The sequence below is a fragment of the Pseudopipra pipra genome, chromosome 5, assembly GCF_036250125.1.
Source record: "Pseudopipra pipra isolate bDixPip1 chromosome 5, bDixPip1.hap1, whole genome shotgun sequence".
Lineage (NCBI taxonomy): Eukaryota > Metazoa > Chordata > Aves > Passeriformes > Pipridae > Pseudopipra > Pseudopipra pipra.
Window position 1 is genome coordinate 68,066,004 of NC_087553.1, and position 18,789 is coordinate 68,084,792.

Consider the following 18,789-nt stretch of genomic DNA (forward strand, 5'->3'; position numbering starts at 1 on the left):
TCTTCACATCGAGCTGTGTGTTTAGTGTCACCATAGTGATGCTGCTCACTAGCCACCCAAATCTGCCTCATAGCTTCCTTCAGGAGTCCCAGCACTGAGAAATCCTGGAAACATCCCTCCCTCACAGTTCAAAGGGGAAACCTCTCCTGACAAATCAGCCTTTGCATTAATACCTTCACTCCCCAACCTCTGCTCAGCATCCCTGATCCTCAGCAGGACACTGCGATGCACTATACAGTGCACAGGTTACCAAGGCAGAGTGAGAGAAGCACATTTGATACCCTAAGCTGTGTTTTTGGCAACTGTGTCCCATTCATAAACATAGGATTTGAACACAGAAAGTAGGATTGTCGTGTTTTCCTGGGAAGCAGTACTCTATGTCCGTGGGGTCTCCCTACAGTCTCAAAGCCCCTGTGAAAAGAGCTTCACAGGCATTGCCTTGTGAGGAGGGTAAGACAGTTGGTGTAGTTAGGTGGCCCCCACCCATGGGCATCCCTTACCAAGCAGTGTCCCTTTATTCCCAGATAGAGCAGGATCATGGGGATGAGTGTTCTGTGTTCTCCAACTCAGGTGGGGTTCCCACTGTCTCCTCCTTTCATATCCCTGGACACTTTCAGACCGGTGCTGTCAACACAAAGTGGCAATGAATAAACAGAGTAATGGTCATACCTATTCCCAATCCTTGCCTTCTCTGATTGCCCCTTGACTTCTACAGGGACTGATCCTCTGCTGTGCCATCACTGATTCCATTTTTGCTCACTAGCACCACTGTAACAAGCTTAAGTGATAGTGATAGAAATAGAAATCCTTTGTGTTCTTTGCAGGGGAAATCAGTTCTCTATGTGCAGTGTTGAAATAATTTTTGCTACCTTTTTAACCTTTCTTGCTGATGTATCAGAGAGACACACAGTCCTGAGACAGAGGAGATGCAAGATCCAGGGTGATGCCATTTGCAGAAACTCCTATGAAGGAGTCGAGGGGATGAGGACATTCTCCCTGCTGTTCAGGGTAAATCCACTGTAGCTCTGTCCCAGGACAGTTTCAGAAAACCTTATAGAGAACCCCATTTACAAGCCTTTTCCTTGGGTAACTCAGTTGTTCCTGGTAGCATTGAAGGGCTGTTGAAAGCAGATTGTTTTAATATCACCTTATAAAAGACTATCATAAAAGCCAGAAAGAGCAGTGGGAAACAAGGGAGGTTTATTTTTTAGGTATCAGAGGAGCACTGGAAAAGATCAAAGTTTGATTCTTGGCTGTGCTGATGACCTTAGGTAAATCACTCAGGAACAGGCTTGGAAAAGACCCCGACTTGTTTAGGAAGTTTTTCAGAGTCAGTGCCTCAGTGGGAACCAGAGGGTTCAGGGCATGGTTGAAAGCACATTTTTCAATTCCTAAAGGGAAACAGAGACCTTTCCAAAGTTTGATAGTGATTGTGAGTGCTGAGCGAATCATACTCTGCATTTAGAGTCTTCTGAGAATTTTATTTCATCTTTCTGTGTCTCTTTTTCCCCCAAGTGAAAAACAGGGAAAACAAATATTTTTACAGTGTTATAAGGATAAATGTGTGAATATTTGCTGATACAGTGACAGCAGAAACCATAGAAGTAAAAAAGATGGATATTGCATTAAAAAAAATCCCAAGTCCTGTTTTTATCCAAATGGTGGATTAGTGATGAAAACAATGGAAGTCAGCTCAACTGAATTATTAACAACACAGCCATTTATGTGACAAATGCCACCTTTTTGTCTGGTAATGATTTCCAGTGGGATAATATCACCATTTTAGATGGCCTGTATAAACTTGAATAATATTTGGTAAATTATAGTACTAAGTCTGATACAGAAAGTACAGCTGAATACAGTCAACATCATTACTTCTCTTAACATTACCAGAAAATATATTTTCTGGACCTGTTTAATAAAAACACAGGTGATAAGCAAACTAGCTCACTTTGGGATAAGGAAGCTTGTTTTCTGTTGTCATATCGCTTATTTCTGAATGGAAAATTCTGCTGAGAGAGTCTGCAGCTCAGACTACTACAATAGGAGAGAGAGACCTTTAACAGTGCATCTGAACCATTACTTATTTATGAGAGAACAATGTTGGAATAAATATGAATAAAAAGCTCTCCTTTCACACAATTTGGTACAGCAACATGGAAATTGTACTAGGATAAACAACTGCCTTGCAATAAGTGTATTCACCCATTAGTCAGTGTTAAATCTTAATTGTTGCTTATTTCAATTTCCTTGTGCTAAGTGTTTCTAAATTATAAATAACTCTGCAACTCTAATAATAGTACATACTCTGTTAAGGAAAAAGTAAGTACAGAAGTGAATTATTGAAGTGATCTATTTAACTATTACCACACAATTTATCTCAGGACTGGGAGATCAAAAGGCAGCCACTTTGACATATTTGAAGAGATATTGGCAAGGAGTCTATGGACAACTCATGCATCTTTGTTGTATAAATAGACTTCATGTATGTGTGTTTATTTACAAAATTGTTACAACATTATCTTCACTTTGAGGCTTGATTTTTCTCCTTTTAAGGTCATTGGCAAACTGTCCTGACCTTAGTGAGAGTAAAATCATGTCCTAAGTACATGCATCACTGCTGTGTCCTCCCTTTGATCCGAGCACTGAACTGTGACTACCATTAAAGAGAGCAAGTCCAGCCGTAAGCATTTTCATGCCCTGAGCAAGCATCAGACACGAGACTCCTCCTTGTCACGTCTCTTCTTTTTCTCTTTCATGTCTCTCTTATTTATTTATGTATTTACCTTAATTTGCTTGCAAGAATGTCTTTTTTGCCTTAAGGAAGGGTGGTTTCATGATTAAGGCATCTCACATCTTCATGTCTCCTTATGCCTTTTCTAATTCCTTCTATCTCTTCTTTAGAGGTCCAGTGGAAAGACTTGGCTTGTTCTTCACTGGCTTGTGGGACAGCACTTTATATTTGGCAATGGATCAGAAGGACTGAAGAGCACTTCTGCTCCCACCAGTGTTTCTTGGAGCTGCTAAAACAGGACCAATGAAGATGTTGACCAGACTCCAAGTCCTTGCGCTAGCTTTTTTTTCCAAAGGAGTTTTCCTTTCCCTAAGTGACCACAGCTTTGTAAGGAAGGAAATTAAGATAGAAGGAGACCTGGTCTTAGGTGGTTTATTCCCAATCAAGGAGAAAGGCACTGGGATAGAAGAATGTGGGAGAATCAATGAAGACCGAGGCATCCAGCGCTTGGAGGCCATGCTGTTTGCTATTGATGAAATCAACAAGGACAACTACTTGCTTCCGGGAATTAAGCTTGGAGTTCACATCTTGGACACGTGTTCCAGGGATACATATGCCTTAGAACAGTCTTTGGAGTTTGTCAGGGCATCTTTGACTAAAGTGGATGAAACAGAGTATATGTGCCCTGACGGCTCATATGCCATCCAGGAGAATTTGCCGTTGCTCATTGCAGGAGTCATAGGCGGTTCCTATAGCAGCGTCTCCATACAGGTAAGTCACAGGAGCACCATCAGGTGAGAATTGTTCATCTGCAGTTACAGTGAGAGAACCACTGCTTATGTAAGTTTGTCAATAAAGCAAGTCTAAGCTTGATCACCTTACCCTAAGGGTCAATCCAGCAGATGATTTTTACTGAATTTATATTAGTTTGACTCACTCTTCAAAACACTTGCTGTAGTTCAAACCTCTGGCAGCTGTCCACTTCCTCTAGTTATGGTGTATCCTGAGGTACCCAAAGTTTCCAAAAGTCTTGTATTATTTTGAACTTTGCATTTCCTGACACTTTTAAAACTCTTAAGTGCAGATCTCTGCTTTCTCATCAATTATAAATGATACCACCTATGTTTCTGAATATATGTGTGCCTGCCATGCTGCATGAATGCAACAGTTGTCATTTAAACAATCTAGATTTAAAATAAAAGAATAAATCCTTATCTTACTTCCATTCACTCAAGGCTCAGTTTTGGGACTATCGCTGTTTAATATCTTTGTGATAATCTGGATGAGGGCATTGAGGACATTCTCAGTAAGCTTGTGGATGACAATAAGGTGGGTGAGAATGTTCATCTGCTGAAGGACAGGAAGGCTCTGCTGAGGTATCTGGACAGTCTGGGTCAATGGACTGAGGCCAGTGGTATGAGGTTCAACAAGGTCAAGTGCCAGGTCCTGCACTTGGGTCACAACAACCCCCTGCAGCACTACAGGCTGGGGACAGTGGGTGGAAAGCTGCCCGGCAGAAAAGGAACTGGAGGTGCTGTTCAACAACTGGTGGAACATGACCCAGAATGTGCCCAGGTGGCCAAGAAGGAAAATGGCATCAGTATAGTTACAGCTGAGGAAATGGCAAAAATATTTCATTGCCTCCCAGAAACCCTGAGGGAGTCAGGCAGGCCTGTGGCATCTTGCACGACATCTGTCAATCTGTCCCTTTGAAGCCAGTCTCTGGCAATCACTGATCTAAGAATAAATCCATATCTAAGGCAGTAGACTGGATGCAGAGCACATTGAATGTAATAATACAGTGTATATAGATGATTCATATTCCAAAATCTTTGGTTTGGAGCAGCTGTCCAATGGAAATTGGAAGTCCTGATAAGAGGCTTTCTCATTCAGTACATGTAAAAATGGCAGTGTAGGTGTATGCCTATCTGTATGTCATTCAATATTTTCAAAACCTATGAAGAATAATGAAACAATATAGTTACTAATACTCTGTGATCTGTACAGCTTCCCTATAGTTGCCAATAGTTGTTCAAACATAAGATCTGTAAAACAGTTCTTCAGAAAGACAAAAAAATAGTTTCACAAATCTTTCAACATGAGCATTTTCCAGCTAGAAAAGAAGTATTCATTTGCTTATTTTCCCTTGGCATAGATTATGTTGGCCCTCCTTCAGTTTCTCTTTTCTAGCTTTCCCCTAGATTTCACACTATCTAGGAAAGATGTAATTAAGCCATTCACTCCTGTTGCTCATCCTGTTAAGTTAGCCAGTCACAACTTCTATTTCACAAGAAAATTCTTGTCAACAATAATAGACATTGAAGAGTCAAGCCTGAAGTTGTAAGGACTTTGAAACATTAAAGCCAGGCATTTTGGTGCCATGCCAGAAGGAGAGACTACCCAATTTCAGAGCCACTCACCTGTGCAGAGTAGCTCCAGTAATAACTGGAATTGCACCGCTGCTGAAAGTCAAAATACTTCATCAGGTGTGTGTACAAGGCTCAGCATCTTCATTCCCTTTGTTTTCAAGCAGCACTCAGGATGCTGGATGCTTCCAGATGTAGCTCTGTCAAACATTTCTCTTTTGCTCAGAGCTGTAAACATCATACAGTCCACAGTGCAGTTTCTTAGCCTTGAAATAAAATATGCTGAGCTCTTCAGACAAAAATTATTTCTGGCTTTTTCTTTCCTTCTGTGAATTTTTCTTTATATTTCAATACATTTTCTTCCCCTCCTGTCACCCTCCCTCTCCTGTTTTTTTGTCTGGACAGCTGTCTGCCAAATCACTTTATGATGCTCCTGCTGTCAGATTTCTACTTCTTTCATTATCCTTCCACTAAGGAAAAAAGAATTTGCTGGTAATTCAGCAATGAACACCTTCCCCACTGAGTCAGTATGTGCAATAGGCATTTTTTGCAGAGTCTAAAAACAACAAGAGAATGCAGAATGCTTAATTATTTTCTGGTCTGACTAGGCTATTATCATTAATGATGATCTGGATAATTAGTTTTTAGATGTTGTGTTTGAATTAGCAGTGAGCCCAATCTGTACAGCATTTGATCTCTCAAAATTCAAGCCAGGATTCTCTGTCAATGGAAAAGCTTGTGATAAAATAAAAAATAAAAAAACTGTTTTCATGAAATAAAATTCTGACTTGAGCTGAATCTGGGATCAGGAGGAGAATGCTTCAAAATTTGGAGGGCACTTCTTTTGGGTTCATGGGTTTTCATCTCAGGCAGGTTATCCACTCTTTCCTAGTTTACAACAGGAATTTCAAATGTTTTTTCCTTGGAGATGTTCAGTGACATTGTAGAAAGGACAAAAGAAAAACAATGTTCATTTTCAAAGGAGCACCTGCATAGCCAATCCCAATGCCATATTTGAAATACTTAGGTCAGTTCTTGTCAGGAATGTGCTTGCAGAAGCAGGAATGCAATTATTTAAATGCTGGATTTGTTCTTCTCTGATTCTGAAAACTAGATTCATCTTCTGAAAATGAAGACTTGAGTCCATTCCCTGCAGTTATCTCTTAGAAAAATTAAGATATTACTTTAAGTGGGCTGGGCTTTCAATTTCCTTATCCACTATATTCATGTGTATGTAAGATTTTTTTTATGCTACCGGCTCACAAGATCTCCAGATCACGGCAATGAAAGTTATTTCCAAGTTAGAGCCTCATCCAGTAAAAATGGCAGAATAGAAACCAGTGCCCATCTGTCTTCTCTTCAGTTCTTTGCTGTGTCTCAAGTAAACTCTAACAAAACCACTGGAGAAGGTTTAACGGTACATTACCACTATCACAAAAGCTAAGGCCACTCCATGAGTGACCATCTGGCATGAAATTCAGAGTGTGTACTCATTTACTGGCAGTCTTTTCCTGGCTGTCATTTCTCCTTAGCCACAAAAGTCTGCCAAAGACTCACGGAGCCTGAAAGCTAATCACATCCATTTCCTTCCTCCAAGGATAAACCATCTTTCAAACAGAGTCTTAATGACAGCTTGTGGCTTCCATAACCACTGAAAACAGCGCAAAATCCTTAGAACTACATGCAAAAAAACCCCCCGGAACATATGGGGCTCTGTCCCACTGTGCATGGACCCAGCGGGGATACGGGCAGGAGAAAAGTGCAGGGGGCTGCAGGGGTTCACCAGGAACCCCAGTTCACACACACCATTTGTGCTCTGCTTAGGGAGGAGCTTTGCATTCAACTGTGCGACAACAGCCTCTCCTGATTTTGTGCTTGAAAGCTAAGCCAAATCCTTATTAAAAGATCTGCTCTGTGAGACTGACCACCTACCACTAGCGTTTAAGCCACACGTGCCCTTGCCAACTTCCATGTGTCTCCTTTAAACTCTCCCCCTCCTTTTTCTTTGTTGTGCCTCTCTCTCTGCTACCTCTCAGCCAGATCCTTGCTGTTTGTTCCTCTCTTTGTTTCTTCTATTCCACATTCAGAAACTGAACAGCCACTAGGTTGCGATTTGCAAAGTGCCCAAAGAGCACTGGATATTTCTTTCCTAGAGATTTCAAAGGACTGAGAGTACCTCCCTCTGGTTGGCTTCTTTGAAAATCCCAGTGTAACTGATTCCTTTGTAGTCCTTTTGATTTGGGTTTGGGATTTATTTTTTTCTTCAAAGTGACCATTTTCTCCTTTTGCCAAGGGGGAAATTACACGATTTTACAGGGATGGATAAGTAACCGCTGAGATCACAGGTGTGAAGGAAGAAGCCCTACCAAAGAATCATAGAATTATGAAGATTTGAAAAGACCTCTAAGTTCACCAACTCCAACCATTAGCCCACCTCTAAACCATGCTCTCAAGTGCTACATCTACATATTTTCTGAACACTTCCAGGGATGGTGATTCCACTACCTGACCACCCTTTCAGTGATGAAATTTTTCATAATGTCTAATATAAACATCCCCTGGAACAACTTGAGGCCCTTTCCTTTTGTCCTATTACTTGTTACCTCAGAGAAGAAAATGAACTCCATCTGTCTACCACCTCCTTTCAGGAGGTGTAGTGAGCAATAAAGTGAGCAATTGTAGGGAGCAATAAAGTGTGCCAAGGATGTAACTACAAGAGAAGTAGACAAAAATAAGAACTATCTAAGGACATCTGAGCATCACCTACACTCATTCTAACCCTTCTGACCAGGACTTACACTTCAGTTAATGAGTCTCGAATAACCATATTTATCAATGATAGCTTTTTTAACTCCAGAAGCAATTTCATGCTTTTAGAACCATCAATCCCAGTTTTAGTATTTTTTCTGATCTTTTGTAAATGTGACATGAGTCACTCACAATCAGGTTTATGAAGTCTCTGAGAACAGTTGCACTCCTCATGCAAAGCAAAGCCTTCTGCACAGGTCTCTTCTCAAGGTGCCAGCTTAGTGCTCAGCTTACTTCAACAGTTAATGCTGTGTGGAGGCAGAGTGCATATGTGACAGCTCACTGTGCCATCCCTGCAGGAAAATAAGAAAAAAATTTCCAAAAAAATTCTTCTCTCAAAGCACATTTCTCTGCATGCCCTCCCTGGTTTACTTTTTATTATACAGGACAGACACGCATATAAGAAGAAATTCCCAGTTCCCCTGCAGAAATTGTAGATGTTATTGTGACATCCTTATTACTGACGTTCGTTTCAGAGATGCAATTATTTCACAGTTTAAACACTGTTTCTCTGTGTGTTACAGCTATTGACTCTCCTGCAAATATTTCGCTATATTTTTCCCAGCTTCATTGCCTAAATTTTCAGAAGAGCAAAGCTAAAAACAGTGTTGCCTTCTTCCCTCTCCCTGACAATAAAAAGTGCCAGACAATTTTTGTTTGATAATGAATTATCTTCTTCTGGGTTACCTTTTAGAAGGAATTTTGTTAAGGAACATTTCTTATGAACTAGGAGACAGTCTTCTTAATACCAAAGAGTGAGAAAGCTGATGAAAATCACTGCTTCAGTCCTGCAATGTGCACAAGACAGACTGGGACTCCTAAATAACCTCACAGCATCTGGCTTCATTCCTTGCAACTGATCTTTTGTTGATTTAAAGAACTGGGATATTGGCATTCCCAATTAATTCCTAGGGCCAGAGCTCGAAGTCCAGCTGAAGCCAAATGGGTGTTTTCTGCTGTACGTCATGTCACAGCCCCTGTGACACTGCCTTTCATAGTGCTTGTTATAATATCCCAGACACAGCACCCACAGCCTTAAATGGGCTATGGAGAGGTGATCTTCCACCACGATAAAGGTTTTTCATTTCTGAAATCAGCTTAAGGTCCTAATTTCCCTTTGAAAACAAATCAGAATTTGAAATGAATTTTTTTTTTGGGGGGGGGGTCTGAGCTGGGCAGCTGCATTTGCATCACTGAACTCTCTCACTCCCTGATACTCCCAAACTACATTAGTATGTCAGAAGGACCCAGGCTGAGTCACACTGGCTCACACTGTCCCCAGGCAGGAGCCATGCCTTTGAGCCTACTAAATCCCAAGAAAACAGGGAAAGTTATGGTGGAGCCAATCTCTTCAGTATTTCTCATATTTATTGCCAGTGATGCAATCTGGCAGCACGGTAGGCTCACAAACTGCTGGGCATTATCTGCAGAAACATAGCCAGTAGATAGATGGAGTTATTTCTATTTATTCTCATTGGACCAAATCTGAAATGCTATGTCCAACTTTGGGCCCCTCAATAAAAGGATGATTCAATAAATACAGATATGATCATGGGGAGAAGAATCTGAAGCACATACCCTACTGACTGTTTAGCCTGGAGAAGAGAAGGTTTGGTGGAAATCTGGTATGAGCTTTTCAGTATGTACAGGTTTATTCTCAGGAACACAAAGAAAATGCTTTTATTGACATGATGCATGACAAGAGGACAGAAGAAAATAGTTATAGAGTGAAAGAAGGGATATTCTAACTTGATGAAAAGTGTACAAAGCAGGAGTTGGGATCATGGGGAGGCTGCACAGGCCAATGAAGGCAGATGACTGGAGAGATACCTCATTTTGTCTTTACATTAGGTTTATGCTCACCGTCTATCACACACCCACATCCCAGCCCATTCAGAACCAGTGTTTCTTTCCTGCCTTTCAAAAATGGTACTTTCTGCCAAAATTTTGGTATATATTTGGATTTAATAAACAAGAAGAATTTAAATAAGAAAAAAACCCTGTATTATTTATGGGATGAATGTTTTAGCTGTAGTTTGACCTCCAACTGCCCAAATAATAGCAAAAAGCTGACAATGTATACCATCACTTAGGAACTATATGCAACATACACTGTCAGCAGTACATGTTTCTTCAAAGCAAGAGCTCAGCCTCTGTGTTATAGCAATGATCTAAACATTAGGAAATCTCTGGGAAATGGCTTTGCCATGGTCTTGCTGTGGGAATCCAGACAAAAAACTTATCCCCAGAAATAGAAAGAATTTCTCAGGAGACCAAAGGCAGCCATGGAATCTCCATAAGGACGGATTGCAGCTCAGAGAGGCAGGGATTTCTCCAGTTTCTCCATAGAGACAAACCTCCTTTACCTCAATCCTATTCTGCTCTGCAGGCTAATTTATTGTCTGTTCAAAACAGGCACAGGAGCTCTTGCCTGTCTCAAAGGAGCTCTATGAAATTAAATTCATTAAGCCATGTTAAGTCTCATGAGATTCTCGCATGGTTAAATTTCAGGAGGGTAGAGAGCACTGTCATCTAACAAGGGGCCTCCTCTGTCCAACAAATGTGCGATACACACTTGTGTGCTGTGTTAAGAAACCAAATCTGTTCTAGCATTTTTGAGATTTAACTTTTTTCCGAAATGTTTCTTGTGTTCTTCAGTCCCATACACATTTAAACAATCTGTGTAGCAGTCTCTTGGCCATTAAAAAGGAAAATTTTAATAAAAACATCAGAATAAATCCTACTGCCACCAAAAAAAAGTCCTATGAACACTAGGCAAAATGTTCAATGAGATTCAGTAAATCATAAGACAGACCAAGACTACTAGGACATGAGGGTGTTACCTCTCTGTCCCCATTTACCATCAGGACTCTCGAATGGCCAGAAATACAGTCAGAAACCAGGTTCGTGTGTTTGATGGCTGTACCTAATTCATGGCTCCTTGCAGGTGCTTATTATGAAGCCATTTTCAGTGTTATAAACAAGATTGGCAATTTCCCACAAGCATTCATCCTGTCCCTGGTGCTCAGAGAAGTATAATTTACAGATGTGGCTCCAATGCTAGGAGAGGGACATCAGTATCCCCTGGCACTGCCCTGGCCACTCCATTTGCAGGATTTGCTGGGGCAGTATGTCCCTATGGAGGGACGTGGCTCACACTGGACTTCCTGCCATGCTCATGTTGGGCAGCGAATTACCCACCATCTCAGCAGATGGGTGAGAGCCAGGTTTGCCTGGGAATTGGACACTTTACCACAAGACAGTGGGTGCACTAATAAACCCAGCAACATGAGGGCAAATAAAGGTTTCCCATCACAGTGAATGCTGACTATGTTGACACACTTTGTTCACAGCAAGCTGTGCAAAGCGACTGTTCTGGTTTGCAGATGCAGAACATCCAGCCTTATTTTCAAAGGTATCTGCAAAACCCACTAGTTTTGACAGTAAAAAAACCTTAAGTGCCAACATATGGATTTCAGGCACTAATTGCATGCACCATGACTTGAATTAAATTGCTGCCTGGAGCTTTGCCAAAATAGGTTATTTCACTTAGCAAATGCCGGACGTACACTGCAATTTTGAAGTTGTGGCACACATCCCAAGGCAGCATGGAGCTACGGTGGAGGTGTGCCTCAAGTGATTCAATCTCACTGCACATAACTCTGGTTTACATTACGCTGTCCTCTGCTACACTGAATCTACTACACAAAGTCTTAGATATCAGCTCCTCTCCAGAATATGTTACCTGTGCTGTTATCTAGTTGGTTGCTTAATCAGGATCTCATTTTCAGAATCAGATATTCAGATCAGCATGGAAATGTCTGGAAAAAGGCACTGTCCTGAAACAAATTACATCAGCTAAGTTCCTGAGGCTTGAGCTCTTTTGGCAAATTAGTCCCTAAAATCAAGAAACTACAACATTCCAGAAAATCCCCAGCTTGAGAATTTCAAGAAGAGTGTCCTGATCAGAATTAATAACAGATACAACTTCACTGAACTCCTTGAGCAATCATAGTTCTCAGGGATGACTGGGTCACTATCCTCTATAATTAATCAGACTTTCTTATATTTTATAATTTTTAGTCTATGAAAAACTACCATCTGGACAGTTTTGCAGTGAAGAGGATTACAGCAAACAGCTATAAACACACAAAAACTTCTCCCTGGAGCACAGGAATCAGAATTGCAGCAGTTTGCAGGGACCCTAGAATTATAGTGACCTCCAAGGCTGGGGGCCCCTGTGTAAACCGGGAGTGTAGTTCTGTTTCCCTGTATATGGATGCTTTTGCAGCTTAGACTAAAAGAAAAGCAAAACAACAACAACAACAACAACAACAAAAATAACCACACAAACAAACAATAAAGAAGCTGCTATATTTGTTAGGAGCATCTTTATGTGAGCTGAAGGCTTGTCTACACACTGAACAGCATTGCTTGAGCTGGAAAAATGGACTTCTTTAGCCAATTTGAGGGCAAAAATGTAGAATGATATGTGTGCATATCCTCATTATGGTTTGCTAAAATAAAATAATTTCTGCTAGAATAAACTGTGACAAGAATAGCAATTCCAGCCCACACAGTTCTGCAAGAAATGTTCCATAATAGCTACACAGAGGACATTCTTATTACCAAATCAGAATCCTCTTGTTGAGAGAGGACATGTGAACCAAATCATGTGGATGTGTCAGCATGTAGTCAAAGATAAAAAGCCACAGAGACTCAACAATTCTCAAAGCACCCATTGTACCTTGGTGACAAAACAAGCCTCTCTGCCCATCCTGTTGCTTTAAAGCTGTTCATTTACATCACCACGATGGAAATTAAATCCCACACTTCCAGTATAAGGCATTTTAATGTGTGTTACTACCTAGCAGGGAGGTTAAGGACACATTGGCAGCTTTCTGAGGGATGGTAAACTTGTTCAGCCACAGCACTTCCCATCCTGTACCCACTGGTAAAACCACAGAGCGTTACATAAAGCTCCCTTCCAAGAAGTGTAGAGAACCACTCTTAGCGGTTTGTTTTGTAAAGGACTTCAGCTACCACAAACACAGCTGAGATGCCAGGACATCCCACCTGCTCTTCCCTGGTGTCCCAGAAGGACAAGGACCTCCTGAAGTCCTCAGTTCCATGTGTCCCAGGGGTTGTGAAAGTCACTGTACATGTATGGTTGGCAGCAGAGTCTGGCCCAGATAAGATTACACCAGTTTACAGGGTGAGACTGAGCCACAGCAGGATACTAGTCCAGTGTCTGTGTTACAGAAAAAACAGAATCTAAATCTATAAAATCCCAAGTAATACAGTTGTTTTTATTGCTGAAAAGCAATAAAATTCTTCTGGGTTTTTGGAGTTTTTTTACCAGGCTGTCTAATTTGCTACTGACGTCTGAGTCCTCAAAATTTGCCTGTTCCACAACGTGTTTTTCAAAACAGTCCTTTGCCTTTGAATTCTCACAGACATAGTCTGTGGTTGGAGAAATATCTGGAGAAAATGATTGGGCAATTTTTAATAATTTTCCCTTACGAATCTCAAGTACACTACTGCTTTTCAAATGGTTTTGTCAGGCTGTACTCTCAGCTTATATTTAATTTACTGGACACAATTTCCAGTGACCAAGGGCAGAACTCCAAAATCTTCCCTTTGTCATTTAAGAAGCTATCAAAGGAAAAAAAATGCCATAGCCGTTCTTGATTTCTTTCCAGATATGATCAAGAGCTACAGTTCTATGAAAGCAACAGAGTAGATTTGGGAATAAGCATTGGAAATAGCAATGTATGAAAAAAAAAAAAAAAGAAAAAAAGCACACAAGAAGGGCAAATAGAGATTAATAAAAGTTTTTATTATTTATGAAAAACAGTAGGTCAGCATGACATTGTACAGTACTTGAAGAGCACTAACATGCAACAAATATACCATCTCAGGAGGTCTGCAGTCAGAACATCTCAGAAAAAAGAGTTTAGATGAGTAAAAGCTAGGAGAGCTTGAATAAGTGGGATCAGAAAGTTCTCTGAACGGCTGTCACATCTGTAATATTTACACTATGTCTTATTAGTGTATTTAGTTATCAAATACAATGAATCTTGGAGAATATGAACAGCAAAGGCATACAAATCCCCAGACCTTAATAAGGAACACAGACTGAGACTGAAGTGTATTGTCCATTTGTGTCTAATTCTCTGTTGATTTAAACAGACCCAATTTCACAAAAATAAATGTCCTTTACAGTTCCAGTAGAACCCAGGGAATTAACTGGGCAGCAGAACAGCTTTTGTGCTTATGCACAGTGCACTGCTCTCACTGGAGTTTATCAACATCCTCTATCAACACCCTCAATCTGTGACTGTCAGAACACATCTTATTAAAAAACACTGTTAATGCCTTTCCCTGGATATTTCTGTCCAATTTTATAAACACCACTCTTTAACAACCTGTGTTTTCTCACTTTCTCTCCAGGTGGCAAATTTGCTCAGACTCTTCCAGATCCCCCAGATAAGCTACGCCTCCACCAGTGCCAAGCTGAGCGACAAATCCCGCTACGACTATTTCGCACGGACTGTGCCTCCGGACTTCTACCAGGCGAAAGCCATGGCTGAGATCCTGCGGTACTTCAACTGGACTTACGTCTCCACAGTTGCTTCAGAGGGCGACTATGGGGAGACAGGGATCGAAGCCTTTGAGCAGGAAGCTCGCCTGCGCAACATCTGCATCGCCACCTCCGAGAAGGTGGGACGGTCCAACATCAGGAAGTCCTATGATGGCGTGATCAGGGAGCTGCTTCAGAAGCCCAGCGCCAGGGTGGTGGTGCTCTTCATGAGAGCAGATGACTCTCGGGAGCTCATTGCAGCTGCCAACCGTTTCAACGTTTCCTTCACCTGGATTGCCAGCGACGGATGGGGAGCACAGGAGAGTATCGTCAAGGGCAATGAGCGCATCGCTTCTGGGGCGATAACCTTGGAGCTTGCTTCCCATCCAGTTAAAGAGTTTGACAAGTACTTCCAAAGTCTCAGCCCTTACAATAACAGGCGCAACCCCTGGTTCAAGGACTTTTGGGAGCAAAAATTCCAGTGCAATCTGCAGAACCGAAAACCACATAAAAAGGCTTGTGAAAAGCACTTCACCATCAACAGTTCCAACTACGAGCAAGAATCCAAGATCATGTTTGTTGTGAATGCTGTGTATGCAATGGCCCATGCCTTGCATAAAATGCAGAGGACTCTCTGTCCAAATACCACCAAACTCTGTGATGCCATGAAGCATCTGGATGGCAGGAAGCTGTACAAAGATTACCTCCTGAAAGTAAACTTTACAGGTAATAACTTCTCTTTTGGTACACAAAAAATACCACTGCAATTAATGAAATGCTCATCAGTCACAGTAACAGCTAGCTGAATTCCTGATAGAACTATTATCACGGTTCAGACCAGGGTGGTACCCAGACAAGGCCACCCCTCTCACAAGAAGGCAGAAAGAAGGACAGGGAGCTTGGGGAGAACCATAAAAAAACAGCTCCATGCTCCTCCTGCTCCCAGCAGAAGGAAGAGGTGAAGGTGGCAACAGCTGGTCTTGGCAATGTTACCCTCCATCTTCTAAAAATTCCACACACCAACATCCATTTAATTCGCAGCCAGTCTGGGCATGTCTGGAAGCTGATGGTCATTTCACCACCTGGTGCACTAGGCAGCTGCTTGCTATTCCCATGCCAAGACTTGGCCTTTTCTTCCTCATTTTGCTATGAATTTACATAATAACTGGACCATGGCCAATGGCCAATGTCCTTGCATTTCCTATGTTACGGAACTACAGGTTTAATGACAAATTATAAAAGAGCTGCATTAAATATGTGCAGGAGAAGTGGAGAGAGGGGTGGACAATCTGGGAATGATATGAGCAAATTTCATGGGGACTCGCCACATATCACATGATATCTCTGTGTTTTTGCCATCACATACGGCTGATCTTAGCTTTGTGATTAATATTACACCATAGCAAGGCTAAATAGATCTACAGAGGAAACAAGTAAAGTGTAGATCGTCCTGTCTTTTTGCTGTTACATTTCTAACTTTCTTCTGAAGCATCTAGGTTGAACTTGCATTTCTATGTATTATTAAACTGATATTCTCGGCTGAATGAGTTGATAGTAAGGAAACATCATGCTGTGCCTTGTGTGAGAACTAACTCCAATAGGAATTGAAGGATAAATATGTGTGGGATTCAGCATATCAGTCCCAGGAGATCCTCAGTAATTGTACAATGCTAACAGCACTGGAAACTACGTGAAACTGTCATATTGGAGCTTGAACTTTTCCCTCCTTTAGAGGTCTTAGCATTTGCTTCAGACCATCTCTAGATACTACTAACCACATCCCTTGTGTTTTTCTCACTCCCAGTGGGATATGGCTAGTGTAGCCAAGTATTCCACTTTCTTGGGTACTTGCTGATGTGCCTTCCAGCATATGCTGCAGAGCTCCTTAGGATGCCTGGTCTCCCAGGATCCTGATACCTGAGTAGCTGACAAGTTTAGAGCACATCAGCAACTCCTGCAGCCCACATGCCTGGATTTCTTTTCCACGGAAATCAAGAAGGAACAGATGAGTGGTCACTTGCTGCATTTTATCTCTCAGGAAAGGGTTCAGCAGGATGCAGGGTCTTGGACATGCTCTGGTAATATAGATTCAATCATAAAGGAAAAGTAACACGAGAGCAGCTGGAAAGTGACATGCTTCAAACCCTCATATGGGTGCTGCATGCAGTGCAGCTGAAGCCACATGTCTTGCCTGAGCAACATGATGCTTATGTGCATCATGTCATTGGTCTCCTAAAAAATGCTGTATCAGTGAAGACAGTCACATACCATGATGTATACAGATACCTAGACAATGTACACACAGCATATGTCAAGCTGTCACTGCATTTGATTTGTCTATTAATTTCACAAACAGCACAAGTCAGGTTTTAGACCTCTGGAAATTAAGAATTATCCTTTTTCCTTCCCCTCCTCACAGCACTTAAAACATCAAAACTATTTTCTCACTTGCCTACACCTATCCTCAGAGATACTTGAATGTCTCCAAATTGTTGAAATCAATTGGTTTTAGGAGAATAGCACTTCCTGGAAGCTGGTTCCTGGCATACTGATCACAAGGAAAGGCAGAGGTGTGCAGCCTGCTTCTGTCCTTGCCAGGGAGACACTTCAGGACAGTAATAACCAACCACAATGTGCAAGGCACTTTAATATCTTAAATTATTTTGAAACTTTTTCTGACACCACATGTATTTTTATGGGCTTGAATGCATACACTGTAACAGAGTCCAAGTTTAGCACCAAGCAATCTTGATTCCAGTAGAGGATTCTTAATCATTTTTCTTCAGATTATATTCAGATATTTTTTAAGCACTAAAGCATATTCCCACTCAACATCTAGATACAAAGTCAAAATAGCCCCAACTTTCTTCAACCAAAACTCCAGGAAAATATTTATTTAGCTACAGCCAGAAAACATAATTTTCATTTTAGCTGAAATATCTTTTATACTTTTATGATTTGGAAGTTGAAGCTGTTAAAGATGGGGAAAAAAAAGAATGAAGCTGGTAATTTTGCAGTTTTGAAAACAGAAGTCTCTTTTTTTGAACAAAATTAGTTTTAAAGTCAACATGGAAATCTTTGAAACTCTGAAGAGCTTTCATTTCCAATTTAAAACATTAAGAAACCTGTCAAGTTCTTTTCCAATGGCTTTGTTCCTTATATATTTTTACCAGATTACAACATAATTTGCTCATCTCATTTCTTTGTTATCAGTTCTTCCATTATAATGCAAATTCCTGTTTTAATGTAAGTTATTTTTTAAGAAGGCGTATGATTTTTATGTGGCAAGTTAATCAGCAAATCTCCCATGCCTTCTTCCTTTCAGAAAGGTGTGAAATTTTCATACATATAAGTCTTGTCACTGATTTCTAGGGGACCAAGAATTATCCTTTCCTCTTTCCTGGTTGAAGAAAGTCTTTAGGTGTGTTGCTAATGGAAAATGAGGACCTTGCTGCATGGGACATTTGATCAATGATATTCTCATATTTCCACCTCCAAATCTGAGAATGTTTTCCCAATGCAGAGAGAGGATGGCCTGGAAGCTACCAGTCCATCAGGTACACTGCAAACAAGTCAGGTTTTACTCTCTTCTTTAGCCTGGGTAGAGATTTACACCCACCACAAGGAAGCAGGCAAGAAACAGAACAGTGATAAGCAGATTTGCAGACACACAAACAACTATTTAAGCAATACCTCCTCTGCTGAAAGGCAGAGGTACACATAGATGAGCCCTGCATGCATAAACCTGCAGGTTTCCAGGAAAGAAATCTGGGAAACAGCCCTGAAAGTATTCTCCCATTTTCTGGGAGCATCTCATGGTGTATTTCAAACACACCAGTCTGAGGAAATCATTAGGTGCGTTTATATGACTGGTGTGGGACTGCGCAATTTTAGACATTTACCCTTCACACTCAAATTAATTTTGGTTAGTCTTTGATTGCAGTTAATGGAGGGGATCAGCACTGACAGAGTGTGCTCCAGCCCATGTGAGGTATGGTTTGCCCCTACACCTCTTGCTACTGACTACAGATGGAGCATAGAGCAACTAAGATTTATTTTCACTTGCCATTTAGCTGAAAGCCTGAAGTGAGGCTCTCAGGCTCAGCAATAATGTGATTTGCAGGGAAATACTCAGGGACTAGCTAACAGCAGGGTTGGAGTATGGGACTGGCCAGGATCTGTGCACCCTCATGCTGCCACTGATGCTGACATGCTGTGTGACAGCTATTCCATTAATATCTCTGGGGTTCTACTTATTTCTCCTTTTTCATTAAATTGGAATAACTCCACAGAACTGA

At 41.2% G+C, this 18,789-nt stretch overlaps 1 protein-coding gene across 2 annotated transcripts in view; it reads left to right on the top strand.

Moving 5' to 3' along the window:
- Positions 1 to 18,789, top strand: part of GRM3 (glutamate metabotropic receptor 3) — a 103,173-nt gene that overhangs the window by 54,582 nt on the left and 29,802 nt on the right. The window contains exons 3-4 of one of the 2 annotated variants that reach the window (XM_064656454.1): positions 2,905 to 3,505; positions 14,362 to 15,217. In XM_064656454.1, coding sequence (XP_064512524.1) covers positions 3,038 to 3,505; positions 14,362 to 15,217 — 1,324 coding nt within the window. In that variant the 5' untranslated portion in view covers positions 2,905 to 3,037. Of the gene's footprint in view, positions 1 to 2,904; positions 3,506 to 14,361; positions 15,218 to 18,789 lie in introns of those variants that run through there. The other variant, XM_064656455.1, reaches the window with a different exon arrangement.